Source organism: Anabrus simplex, chromosome 8, assembly GCF_040414725.1.
Source record: "Anabrus simplex isolate iqAnaSimp1 chromosome 8, ASM4041472v1, whole genome shotgun sequence".
In the NCBI taxonomy this organism is placed as follows: domain Eukaryota; kingdom Metazoa; phylum Arthropoda; class Insecta; order Orthoptera; family Tettigoniidae; genus Anabrus; species Anabrus simplex.
Window position 1 is genome coordinate 87,897,029 of NC_090272.1, and position 14,315 is coordinate 87,911,343.

The 14,315-nt window shown below is 38.3% G+C and overlaps 1 protein-coding gene across 1 annotated transcript in view; it reads right to left on the bottom strand.

The window, feature by feature from the left end:
• Positions 1-14,315, bottom strand: part of Sec24CD (Secretory 24CD) — a 203,717-nt gene that overhangs the window by 36,374 nt on the left and 153,028 nt on the right. The window contains exons 15-17 of the mRNA XM_067152321.2: positions 13,786-13,980; positions 6,443-6,634; positions 2,197-2,390 (exon numbers count right to left, since the gene is read on the bottom strand). Coding sequence (XP_067008422.2) covers positions 2,197-2,390; positions 6,443-6,634; positions 13,786-13,980 — 581 coding nt within the window. The remainder of the gene's footprint in view (positions 1-2,196; positions 2,391-6,442; positions 6,635-13,785; positions 13,981-14,315) is intronic.

The window sequence follows — 14,315 nt, forward strand, 5'->3', positions numbered from 1 at the left end:
AAAGTGGTACTAGTGTAAAATCCATTTACAGTAAATAAGTATTGATCGGTGGAACACTTTTCTTGTCTATACATTGTCTACGAGAGAGCTCGCTAGTAGACATAGCGAAGAAACTATTCTGAAAATGATCGAACGCATGCAATATAATGGCTGGGTGCATAAATATTGGTACCGGAAAACGGAAAAAATCGCACTTGCTTAATCGCTTGTAATAATGGATGCATCAGAGATAGGGCTCTCGCTGTAACCAAAGGATCATACACAGTTTAATATAGGAATTTTGAAGAGACAGACAAAATCTGATGTTATAACGAGGTTCTTGTTATATGCCGTACTCGCTACAGTGGACTTCGACTGTACATACTTCACGACAAGTTCTTTCGATTTTCATGTACTCGCTTCATATACAATAAGCTGAATGTACCACAGCACTTACATATGCTTCTGTATTCTTAGAAAGCTTCTGTGTATGTGTCACAAGGCATGGTTCTTCTCTTCTATAATGTGTTGGACATTAAACTGTGTTGGATATTTGCTAAGTTCTGGAATGTACTTTGAGTGCTGTCATCTGTTCTCAGTGTAAGAATCAGCTGTGCTTTCAACACTGTCTTCTCACAACATATTACTGACAAGAATACAGTCAAGCACAGATTTCTCCTGCAAAAACTCTATATCACCAAAGATTATCAACTCACCTGCATGGTAAGGAACCTCCTCCAAAACAGAAGATTTTTTGTTGAATTTCAGGGGAAAAGAAGTAGGTGGAGATCTCAGAAGAATGGGTTACCTTGGATGTACCTTGCACCATCCCTATTTAATGTTTACACCAATGACCAGCCTCAACCAGAAGAAACAGAAAGTTTCATCTACGCAGATGATCGTGCTATTACTGCACAAGCTAGTCAGTTTGAGATTGTTGAGCGAAAGCTGTCTGATGCCCTGGAAGAACTTACTACATATTACAAGGAAAATCAGTTGAAACAAAATTCTAACAAGGTTCAAGTCTGAACTTCTCATCTTAAGAACAGAGGGGCTACTAGACCACTCCATATCTTCTGGGAAGAAGTAGCTCTTGATCACTGTGCAACCCTAAAGTACTTGGGAATGAGCTTAGATCGTGCTCTCACCTTTAAGAAGCACTGCTTCAATAGCAAGCAGAAAGTGTCAACTCGGAAGAATGTAGTGTGGAAACTGGTGAGTACCACATGGGGTGCACAGCCAAACACCCTGAGGACATCTTCACTCGCATTGTGTTATTCTGCTACCGAATATGCGTGCCCGGTGTGGTATAGATCCTGCCATATCAAACAGGTGGACATTGCTCTTAACAAGACTTGTCGAATCATCACTGGATGTCTACAGCCTACGCCTTTGGAAAAATTGTACTGCCTTGCTGGGATTGCACCTTCTGAAATCCGTCGGGAGATAGGCAAAGAGAGAGAAGAAAAAAGTTGATACATCAAAATCTCATCCTCTGTATGATCACCAGCCAGCTTGTCCACGTTTGACTTCAAGGAAAAGTTTCCTCAGAACAACGGAGGCTCTCGTAGGGAATGCACACCAAGCCCGAATTTGTAAATGGCGAGGGAGGTTCAAACACTCAAAAGAATGGCTGACTCAAATCGAAGAATTCCCTCCTGGTCATACAGAAGGTTGGTTAACGTGGAAATCTCTCAGTAGATTGCGGTCAGCTGTTACAAGATGCAAATCTAACCTGTTGAAGTGGAATTTTCGTGTAGAATCGCTGTTATGTGATTATAATTCTCCACAGACAATGTCTCATCTTCTCCAATGCAAACTGTGTCCAACTACATGTACTATGGAGTCCCAGAAAGTGGCTAACTATTGGTCAGCAACCATGTAAGTTTGTTCTTCTGCCTTATTCTGTAGACCCTTCCATTGTAGTTCGTCATTTCTAAAGACAGTCTTCCACATTAAGGAACCAACACAGTATCTACTTTTCCAAGCACCGTGCTTGTCCAGATCTATCACACTGGGACCTTTTCTTTTTTTATTTTCTTTAATGTTATGATTGTTATATATATTATTCTTTTGGTTGTACAGTTTGTATTTATATAATTAAATTACTGATTCTGATATGATAAATAAATATTGACAAGAAATGTATTATGGCAGCAAAGTTCTGGGTTCATAACAGTGTGAAATTAATAAGTGTCAATACAGAAACAAACTTACCCTCATTGAGCGATGTCTCTGCTGACGAACACTGTCGACAAGTCCACGGATCCTATTAGAGAGAGGGTTATCTAGTTCTTGAAGAGTTGTTCGATCAATGTCTATCTGAGCTGCTGAGTGGACACCAAACACATTCTGCACCCAATTCATTCCAACATTGAGACCAATCCACAGGAACATATGAATACCGTTCTCTAGAAGCATAAAACATATCAGGATATAAATTGGAAAAATAAACCCACATCAATTTCAGTTATTCTTATGAAGTAATGGGTATAAATGGGATATGGATTTGGAGATCTCTGAGAAAATCTGTCCTTATTTTCACAATGTCCAGCATGTACCTTGCATGCAGAAGTTCCAAGTGTGAACTTGCGAGAGTAGTAATGGGAGAATTAAGTATCTCAGCAAAGAGTTGCACACAAAATTACATCTGACAGGATAAGTTTCTTAGAAGGTATGAAGGTTGTAAAACCAATCTAGCTTGTGAAATAAGTATACAGTAGGTATCGTACGGAGTGAAAGAGCAGTAATGCAAGCAGGAAGAAATGATGAGTGGAACAATGAATCACTGCAGAACAGTTTTCTGCAATATCCACTAAGCTTGAATAACTGCACTGCACCTAATATTATATATCCAACATAAAGTGATTGTACTTACTTGCTTTAATCTCAATTCTACAGAGAATGATTAAACATACAGATCATAACTGTGCTTCAGAACTAAAATAAGTTTCTAAGTCTAAAATGCTCAGGTATGGAAGCTAATAGGAACATAATATATGTATGTATGTTTTCCTTGATTGATAAAAAAAAAATCACTAATGGATTGAAACAAGGATGTGTGCTTGCTCGAACACTCTTTGCTCTTTACCTAGCTGCCAAGCCATATGGAATATCTACAGACAACCAAGGTGTAAAGATCAGATATTGCTTCAATGGGGGACGGTTTAACCTGGCTAAACTTTGCTCCCAAAAGCTTACTAAGATTTCCTCCGTTACGAAATTGCAGTATGCAGATGATGCTGCAGCACCTGCTCTCACACCTGAGGAACTGCAACAGTCAGTCAGTTGTTTCAAGAGTGCTTGCGATCGTTTTGGTCTCTCCATTAATGTTCAGAAAACCAAAGTACTCTCACAACCTGCACCTGGATCAAACCTCCCACCTTTCAATATCTCCACTGCGGATACTCCAGCTCCACTGGAGCAGGTCGACCACTTTTTATATCAAGGAAGTACAAATGCTAACTGTTCACAAGATGTTGATAGGAGAATTGGTGCTGCCCACTCAGCATTCGGACGTTCATCCTGTCGTGTCGTGTCTTCATGTTTTTTTGTTTTTGTTTTTTTGCTAGTGGCTTTACGTCGCACCGACACAGATAGGTCTTACGGTGACAATTCTTCATGAACAAGGACCTTACAATGCATACCAAGACCATGGTTTACCATGCTGTTGTCATATCAACACTGCTTTACGATTGTGAAAGGTGGACCCTCTACTGTTAGGATATCAAAAAGCTAGAGTGCTTCCATCTGCAAGAACTTAGATCCATCTTGAACATCAAATGGGAGGACCGGGTCACCAAACTTGCATTCCCTGAGGAACCACATGCTATATGCATTGAGACTGCCATCATTGACCTCTGTCTCAGATGGACAGGGCACGTCCATTGCATAAGTGAAACCAGGCTTCCTCGTCAACTTCTGTATGGTGAACTCTGTTCCGGCGCAAGACCTCATGGAGCCCCTTTGAGGAGTTTCAAGGATCTGCTAAAGAATACTATGAAGAGAGCTGGAATTAATACTCAATCCTGAGATACACTTGCTGAGAATCGTACACTTTGTTGCCATACTGTTTCTACAACAGTTTCGGTGTTTGAAGAGGAATGAGGGCGACATTAAGAGGATAAACGACAAGCACAGACGCTTCATCAAGCTCACTTCTGCCCTCCCCCAACCATTTCATGTGATCTGTGTGGATGTATGTTTCAGGCCAAGATTGGGTTACTAAGTCATATGAAACATTTTCACAAAACTTTGTGAGCATGAAAATGTAAACTGCTGAAGAATATTGTTTACTCGGATACGAGCTGCAGCCAATGACGATTAGGTATGTATGTATGTATGTATGTATGTATGTATGTATGTATGTATGTATGTATGTATGTATGGGAAAGAGATGGAGAGCAGCAATTTACCTTGTAAGCATGCATGGATAGAGTACACATAAAAGAAACATACGGGTCCAAAATTCTTGACCAATATATTTATTGTGTATATATATACACTTTGCCTATATCAGTTTTCTTACCTAAGCACTTTGTGGACTTTCTAGACTTCTTTTCCTGTTTTCTCCATTTTTTCCTATTATTCTTTACACTTTTATCCCCTGTGTCTACCTTTCACTTTATTTTCCTTCTTCCTTTGTATCGGTTTTGTTTCTTGACAGTCACTCACTTATTTCACTAGCCATTTTCATAACTTGTGCAGGAACTCGTGACCATCACTGCATTCCCTCATTCAATATCTTCTTCCAACTTCTTTCTATACAATAGAACCTCAATTCAAAATCTTGCCTAATTCCAAGAAGCTCTCGTTCCCGGAAACATGAAGTACGGTTTTGCATGTTATTTAAATTGTTAATTCAAAATACAGATAATTCGTAATTCGAAGAACAATGTCGGTCCCATTACCAAAATTCAGACTTTTAATTAAATTTAATTAAAAACTGCCTTTACATTTAAAAAAAAAGAAGTATTTTACAGAGTACTATAATTCAAAATTTCCCCGTGTCATGAAAGAACACGTCTTCTGGAACGTGCAGGGGTAGCTTTCCGCACTTTCACTCACTTCGGTGTGTCTACAGTGTGCTTCATATTTGCTAAGTTCGAATGAAATCGTAATTCTTTTGTATTCAGCATTTTAAGGAACACCATAATATCACGTAGCAGGCAGTATGTGGAGAAACAATCTGCGAACACTGGCAATGCCAACAGCGAAAAAGCGTGGCTCATATAATCAATTCGTTCGCAATGAACACTAATGATGATGATGATGATTGTTGTTTAAAGGGGCCTAACATCTAAGGTCATCAGCCCCCCGAATAATATTGTCAGTGCCGATGAAACTGCATTTTTTAAAATGCCAAGCCCAAATGGACTTATGGTTTTAAAGGAGAAAAGTGCCAGCTGGGAAATTGTACAAGGGTAGGGGTCACTGCACTGTGTTGCAATGCACACGGAAGCGATAGACTTCCTTCCCTCGTCATATGAAAGTTCGATAAGCCACGATGTTTTAAGGGCATCGGACACTATCCGTGCAAGTACAAGGCAAGAGATAAAACACTTGCACAGGAGAGCTAGCATAATTTGTCCTGATCTTTGGAATTTCTTTTCTTTCGTTGAGTGAGGTTATGTTTGCTAGTGAGTTAATATATCCAAGTGCATTACTTGAATAATGTAAATACATCTTGCTGGATACATTTTGGAAATAGTGTTTTCCATGGCATTTGAAAGGTTTAAACTGAGAATCAACGTGATTACAAGCGTTAACTGGTCTTGGAAAATTTCGCGATGTCGGAAGGGTTGGCATTTCTGAATTATGAGTTGATGGTTAATTCAAAATCACATAATTCAATGTCTGATTTTTGTGTCCCAATGACTTCGAATTAACAAGGTTTTACTGTACTCATATTTTCTGGCACTCTAGCCCCCACAAAACCCCATGTCCCTTCTCAAGCCTCTCCTCATCCTAAACCCCTTCCCTTCGTGCCAATACCACTTTTATCTACTGACATTTATGCTGTGTTGTTTTGTTTTCATACAATTTCTTTTTTTGCTCCATAGCCTATCCTTCCAATTAACCTTATTCAAACACAATACGTTTTTAAGTATAGTACTACACTATTTCCACAATATACATACGAGTGACAATATAAAAGGAACTGGTTCCATAAACACACAGCAATACATTGCCACAGTTGCAATGCTTCTTTGCAGATATGACACATGTCACTTATAGAATGATATTTTGTGTGCCTTAGAGATCATAATTTCCAATATATGTATAGTTAGGTGGCATCTTTGTTAATACTTCACATCATGGCCAATTTGTTCCAAACCACCATAAAATGTAAAATAACCATTACAAATATAATTAAAATAAAGTGAAACTAATTCTCTCTTGCAAACAGAATCAAAAACCATCAATTTAGGATGTAAGAGTTAAGTAAACAGAAGTTCCTTACCTAAAAGATATACTCCATCATCGCGGATCTTGTCCGACGAACAACGAATAGGGGGCGGAATCTCGTCAGAGTCTACGTCAATGTCATGCAAAGGGATAAGGCGTGGGTAGAAAAATACTACAGATGATGGAATATCCATTATCATCACTACTTGCATGACAAACGATCTATCGTCAATTGTCATATCTGAACCTGGAAATAAAATAACACATTTTATTTTCATTTGACATGTAAAAGCAACAACAAATAAAGTACAAATTGCACATTACTTAGAGAGAGAAGCAAATCTGCAATGCATATGACACTATGATATTTGCCAACAATTTGAAAGACGTTCAATCCCTTTTGAACGGCATCAACAACGTAGGCAAGGAGTTTAGCCTTAAAACAAGCATTTAGAAAACCAAATTCACGGTAATCAGCAAATGGATATCAACATTATCTCAGAACGGTACTGTTAACCCTGCAGCACTGGTGTTTAGTCTCACAGGCCCGTGCCACATGCTTTTGTAGTTGGTGGGGGAATGATGGGGGTTGCAATCCTGTTTCTCTCTGTACCTTCTTCTCCTCTTATCTAGTTTGAGTTCGCACTTTGGGTTATGTGATCAGTTATAGAACCTATCAAGCGAGTTGGCCATGCGGTTAGGGCACACAGCTGTGAGCTAACATTCGGAGGACAGTGGTTCGAACCCCACTGTCGGCACCCCGAAGATGATTTTCCTTCCCACTCCTAGCCCCTTCCTATCCCATTGTTGCCATAAGACCTATCCGTGTCGGTGCGACATAAAGCAACTTGTACAAAAACAGTTATTAAACCCGAAAAAATATCCGTTGAGTCTGTCAGACTCGACGCCAGTACTCATGCTACACACCTAAGTGCACACACACTTCTATAAAATTACATCTACATGCATTTGGGTCCTAAAAATCATGTTTAAAATTTGTATTACTTCTTCGTGGGTTTAGTGTGAACTTCTACATTAAAGACATTTTATTTAATGAACAATGGCTAGTGGACAAGTGGACAAGAAAGTGAGCATAAGAGTCTGGAAGAAGACTGAAAATAATTCAGAATCAAACAATGACAAATCAGACGAGGAAGAGAAAGATAATATGCCACATATGAAGGGCTTATTTCCAAAGTGATGCATCTCCAAGAAATGAAATTTTTCATGAAACAAAATTTTTAAATAAATGGATTCCTAATAAGATAGGAGACTTCATTTTTTCTATTCAGCTGCACCACTTTAAATAAAATATGCTTGCCATGGTGGCAAAAATCCTAGTGCAAAGAATACCATCAAAATGGGGAGAGGGAGTGTCTTGGATTTATGTCACTTTGGAACTAAAGTGGGGTCGGAAATGCTAATTACGCAGAACGTCGTAGACTAGGTTACATTGTAGGTGCTAAAACTTCAAAATATAATGCTTAATGATATATTTAATCAAATATTTCACAAATGCTGTATTTATTCACAATTTATGAATTCCAAAATGCTTATAATATGAATAGAAAATAAAAATGCCTACAATGCAGAAGAACATAAAATTAATTTAGCAAAACCTAACATATGACTGGTAACAAACAAAGTTTATTGTTTTGAGTTATATCTCGTATTTTAGAACACATACATGTTTGAGAAAAAGTGTTTGGAAGGACCTATTGGTCCATACACTTCACTTTTGTCCTTATTTTTCTGTCATTCTGCTGGTATTCGTTTCCTTTTCTGCACGTAATGATTTGCCTGCCTCTCATTTTTTTTCATCAAATGTTGCCATTTGCACTAATATTTGCCAGTATTACAGAAAACCGCAGAGAAATTACGAAACCACGAGCGAAAGAACAGAGTCCCACCACAACCGGTAAGCGGTCACGAGATATGCGTGCGCCGGTTTATTAGTTGTGCAGAGTTGAGGCACTTTGGAAATAAAAACAACAGGGAGTTGCACCACTTTGAAAATAAATACAACTTTTAGATGCCATTTTAACCAAGATATACTCCACTTTAGAGCATCTGTGGCTCAGGCGACAGCGTGCCGGTATCCTACTGCTGGGTTCCGTGGTTGAAATCCTGGTCTCTCCATGTGAGATTTGTGCTGGACAAAGCAGAGGCAGGACAGGTTTTTCTCTGGGTACTCTGGTGTTCCCTGTCATATTTAATTCCAACAACACTCTCCAATTTCGTTTCTTCTGTCATTCATTAGTCATTGCCCCAGAGGAGTGCGACAGGCTTTGGCAGCCGGCACAATTCCTATCCTCACTGCTAGATGGGGGCTTCATTCATTCCATTCCTGACCCGGTCGAATGACTGGAAGCAGGCTGTGGATTTTCATTTCCATAATCCACTTTGGAAATAAATATGTTTCCACATGATAAAGAACTATTGTGGGAACACATTTCCACGTTCAGCTTGAAATCCGAAAAAAGTGGAGTTGCGTCACTTTGGAAATAAGCCCTTCATATGCAGAAACGACAGTAAGACCAAGTACTATCACAAATTTAAAAAAAGTTTTTTTCTTAATGTCTAAGTAATGCTGAATTTCATGTCAGAGGTTTCCATTTTCCAAGTAGTTTATGAACAGCAAATTCATTTATGGAATTTCAAGCCCAGACAATTATTTTTGAAAGAAATGTTCTGCATTTTGTATTTTAATTGTTTTTAATGCATCATGCCTCTCTAAAGAACCAGAGAAACAAGGAAATGCCATTTGGTCCTTGTTTCAATGACGGTGAAATCCTGACATTCACCTCCCTGCGATAGAGAAGGGGCAACGACTGCATATAAAAATTATATTTTATATGCAGGCGGCTAACGAATGAAGGGACCGATTATCTCCCGGTATAAGGAGATCCCCTATACCAAGTGCCAACAGTCTCTTTGAGAGTGGATGAGCGGGTATGGGTAAGGGCACTCTTTTGTCCTGGGGACAAGAAATTGTTCCCAAAGGCGGAGGAACCAGTTTGGTCAATGGCATTAGGATGCAGAAGGCAACGGGAAACCACTGCATTAAAGATCCTGAGAGGTATTCCAATAAATTCACATGGCATGGCTGCAATGTCAAGATCAGAGCTGGCCGTGTGGATCGCCTACCTCCGTTTGGAGACGACGTCTTAAGAAGAGAAGAATGTATAATGCCAGACTTCAGCATTTTTTTTGTGTGTAATACACACTACTATTACAAATTTTAATGTACTTTTTTAGAATTTAAAGTGCACCTGTAAAATGTAACAAAATTTACTTATCCTTTATAAACCATTTAAAGTATTGAAATATTTTTCACACTGGCCCTTTCCTATCACTTCATCGCCGTAAGTCCCATCTGTGTCTGTAGGATATAAAATAATAAATTGTAAAAGAACATAATTACAGTGGAGAAGAGCAGAGCAGAGCTCCTTCATTCACAATTAACTGGTTAATTGGTTATAATCTGGCACCAGCACTAAAGTCACAATGTGAAGTGCCAGCGCTGCAGGGTTATGATTTGCATAGGGTGACCCAGTGTGGCCACTTCAACCATTTCTAATATGACTGGTAAGGTTTTAGGTTCCACAATGTCATGACTCCCTATACAATCACAAGATCAATATCTCAGAGACCTTTGGGATCTTCTCTCCAGTGTACCGTAAAATGGCGCGAGTCCGATCAAAATTTGGGTATGAAAAACAAAACCTATTCACTGCAATTAGATTGCTATGGAAATTTGTAACTTTTACAAATTAAATTTTATGATATTAGATCCACAATTAATTTATATTTTGTTCATATTTTCACAATTTATTTAAATTTAATTGTTGGTTGGTTTTACATCACACGGTGGGGTGAATCCAATTACTGCCTATTTTGCATACAAGAACAGAATCAATCTACCAATGTGTGAATCCGATCACTATTATGAATTTAAATTTTAAAAATCAAAACATGTATCAATGCAGAGGTGCCAACCTCTGATGTGGGTTATCGGTAATCCCAATCCCCAGAAAATTTTTGAGTCAAAGCATGCTCCTTCCTTCTCGATAATGACACCTACTTTGCTCTTCCTGAAAAATACCTGTCCTAAATTTCATCATATTACACAATCAAATTTGCACATTACCTGTTAGTTGTGAGATCAAACATTCTTTGTAGCTTGTTTCGTACCCAGCAGCTGATTTTCAGTGTAGGATTTCTTGAAGCATCCTTCGTCCTGTGATGATATTTTAGTCTTCTGAACCATAAGCGATTCTAGTGTACATGTTTAATGTAGACCAAATTTGTCTAATTTTTCCTATTAACATTGTAAATTCTTCCCGTCAGAGGGTTACTGTCATTTTTTGGTGGAGGAGACCAAGCAAGTAGCTGCATGGATCGGGGCATGTGGCTGAGTTCGAAACCCACTGTCGGCAGCCTTGAAAATGGTTTTCCGTGATTCTCATTTTCACACTGGCCCTTTCCTATCACTTCATCGCCGTAAGTCCCATCTGTGTCGGTATGATGTAAAATAAATTGTAAAAGAACATAATTACAGTGGAGAAGAGCAGAGCAGGGCAGAGCTCCTTCATTCACAATTAATTTCACAATGCTCACGAGTATCGATCGAATAAGTAACGTTGCCAACTCAGAAGCAGTGAAAAGAGGAGTTTTAAGCAGTAATGCTCAAAAGGAGTGGATACTTTTCCTTCTGCCTTTTTCTGTAATCATTTCCCCTTTCACTGTAATGCCGTAATCGCTGGCACCTCTGTCATTGTATCAAATGATATTAGTCTTAATTTGTAAAAATAATACAATACACTTAATTCTAACATTAGTGCTATACAAAACATCTGCATTACGCATTGCTTCCTAAATAAATCTAAATTACATGCATTCCAAATAGTGAACAAAAAATTTAAAAAATTCAATATTAAGGATGATTTACTCAATATCCTATTATTTATATCATTAAATATATATATATATACACACCATGCCTACTAATCCCACATTATCTAACCATGACGTATAGGAGCATGAGGCAAATAAAAATGAAGCAATAGACAAGGAAGACGAAAATGAGAATATAGAATTTAAAGTATATGATTTCACTATCATAACATTTCCTATAAAAAGAGGATTGGATATTTTATTGGTAGCGCTAAATATGATACATATGAAATAACATTTCTGACAAAGAAGTTGTTGATAGTAATGTTTACTTTGGTTTTCTGGATAATGAACATTATGCTCCTGAAGAAGATAAAGCAAGAACTGTACAAAAGGGTGAGCTAGGATATTGATTTTGGGGCAAAACGCTGGCAACCAGGAATGAGTTAGCTGGAAAATTTATAATGTCCAATAACGGACCATCTATATTGGTATTAGAAATTTGCTCATTCGGGACAAATATTTCAAGTTCCCAATGGGAATCAACATCTGTATCACGAGAAACAACTGCTGACAATGACAGCTGTTGACAACTGCACAATACAACGTACTATTGTTGTAAACCAGTTTGTCTAGACCTCAAAACAGTGATCAGCTATGGGACTGTTGTTATGGTGTAGTGCCAACATTTTCTATTGTTAAAAAATACATAAAAAATCGGATTCAAATCACCTGATCAGAAACACATCGCTTTTACAGTGCTGTATAGCAATCCCTTATGTCGGGAAAAGGGTTCGTTAAGATCATTATATGCAGCATTAGCATGAGGCTGAATTAATATAAGAATCACTGTCATCTTGTCTAACCTGAAAAACCTGCAGTGGCAGAGCATCCCCTCAAGCTCCTTGATCACTAAATAAATGTTGAAGAAACGTAGCTCTGGCTACAATCTGCCAACAGCAACTAATCTCTACTGAGAAGCTATTAAAATAAAGAAACAAGAGAACTGCTACTAAAAAACAGGGAATGGTAAAAGATTAGTAGGGAAAATACAAAACAATGCTGAATTTGTAAGATTTTCTTGTTTCTTGAAAAATAACAACATTATAGAAACACATGTTGAAGCCCACCATCCTGATGTAGCTGGGAAGTGGAAACAAGCTCATCAGGGGCTGAGGAGGAAAGAATGGAGAAGAACAGGGGTCGATAAGGAGAGAGCCAATCTATTTAAAGACGGCAGTATCAAGATGTGGAGACTGTTCTTATTCTTTTGAAATTTCTCCCTATTTCTCCCTCTTCCCACACTGACCTGTCATTGTGATTATCCTATTATGTGTTCCTTTCAGTGTTTCTATGTTTCTGTATATGACTATTTGCACTTTGTGCTTCCTTCCATTATTTCAGTTTTAAACTCACAATACTGACTGGACATCATGGACTTTCCATGATTACTACAGAATTTTCTGAAGTACTTGGATATGTACATTTCTCTAGCTACAAGGAATTGCCACACAATAAAAAGCAGCAAAGAGAAAACCCCCTAAAATATTACACATATCATTAACTTATAATTCTAAAATTGGCTAATAGATGAGAAAATAATTTTCAGATAATAACAAAGAAGAATACATTCTACCTTGTATCTGAAATGAACTTATGATTCCAAGATACAATTAACATACAGGGGTAAAATTCCTTACACTCAGGCAGGATTAACTGCTATCTTTGGGATATGATTCTGCTCTTTTGATCAATGACAACTTTTAGATGCTTCATAAAACAGCATCAAAAACACAAATCGAACAATCCACAATAACCCTAAAGAGCAAAGTCACAATTTCAGTGCATTCCATCATTCACAAACATTTATTGAACTTGCTTACTTCCTGCACATTTTGCAATTCACATTCATTCACATTTTCCACGATTTTGCAGGATCAAACAAATCTTACATTAGCAACTGAATCATTAAAAACTTCCATTAGTGATAAAATCTTTAGCAATGTGATAGAGCAATATCTTTCTCTATAAATGTGAGTCAATAAAACTGGATATCTTAAAAACTCTGAGCCCAAGAGTATGACCATGAATTATGCCATTCAAATCCCTATCTTACACAGATATATAAATATTTTTGCAAGTTGCTTTACGTCGCACCGACACAGACAGGTCTTATGGCGACGATGGAACAGGAAGGAGCTAGGAGTGGGAAGGAAGCGACCGTGGCCTTAATTAGGTACAGCCCCAGCATTTGCCTCGTGTGAAAATGGGAAACCACGGAAAACCATCTTCAGGGCTGCCGACAGTGGGGCTCGAACCCACTATCTCCCTGGATACTGCCCGCAATTAAGCGACTGCAGCTATTGAGCTCGGTTTATACAGATCTAGTGGTATATAATATATAGATCTGTACAATGTAGAGAAACCACACGGATAGGCTAACCGATGGGAAATTTTTAGTTTTCGGATAACAAAGAACTATATATTCCATATCAAACTCACCTCCTGATATAGCATCACTCTTCAGGATACAGTTAACATACAAGGGTAAAAGCTTCATACACTCAGGCAGGATCAACTGCCCAGCAGAAGAAGGACTTGCACAGTTCTTGCGATAACAGGCCAACATCTGGGCACACCTGTTAACAAGGCTATCTTTGACAGGCTTTGGCGAAGATTCCAATAGCCTAAATACCGCTGGAAAAGAAAATGCATAGAAAATATACATATAGGAATTTGACAACAACAACAACAACAACAACAACAACAACCACTTGACCTCAGCTACCATGGGGCAGACCTTCTGAAGTGGTGCCATCTAATTTTGACATTCCGATTGTGCTGTTATCTATCAACGAAAGCGGAGTTCTACTGAAATGGATATTATGGCCAAGTTAATTAATTTTGTCGGGTGGCAGTCAGGGCACCATCAGAGAACTTTAACATGCCAATGACGACATGGAATGCCAAGATTTTTTACCTTCCTTCAAAAATAGACTACCTGAGTAGGGACCAAGCCCACCAACTTGGGA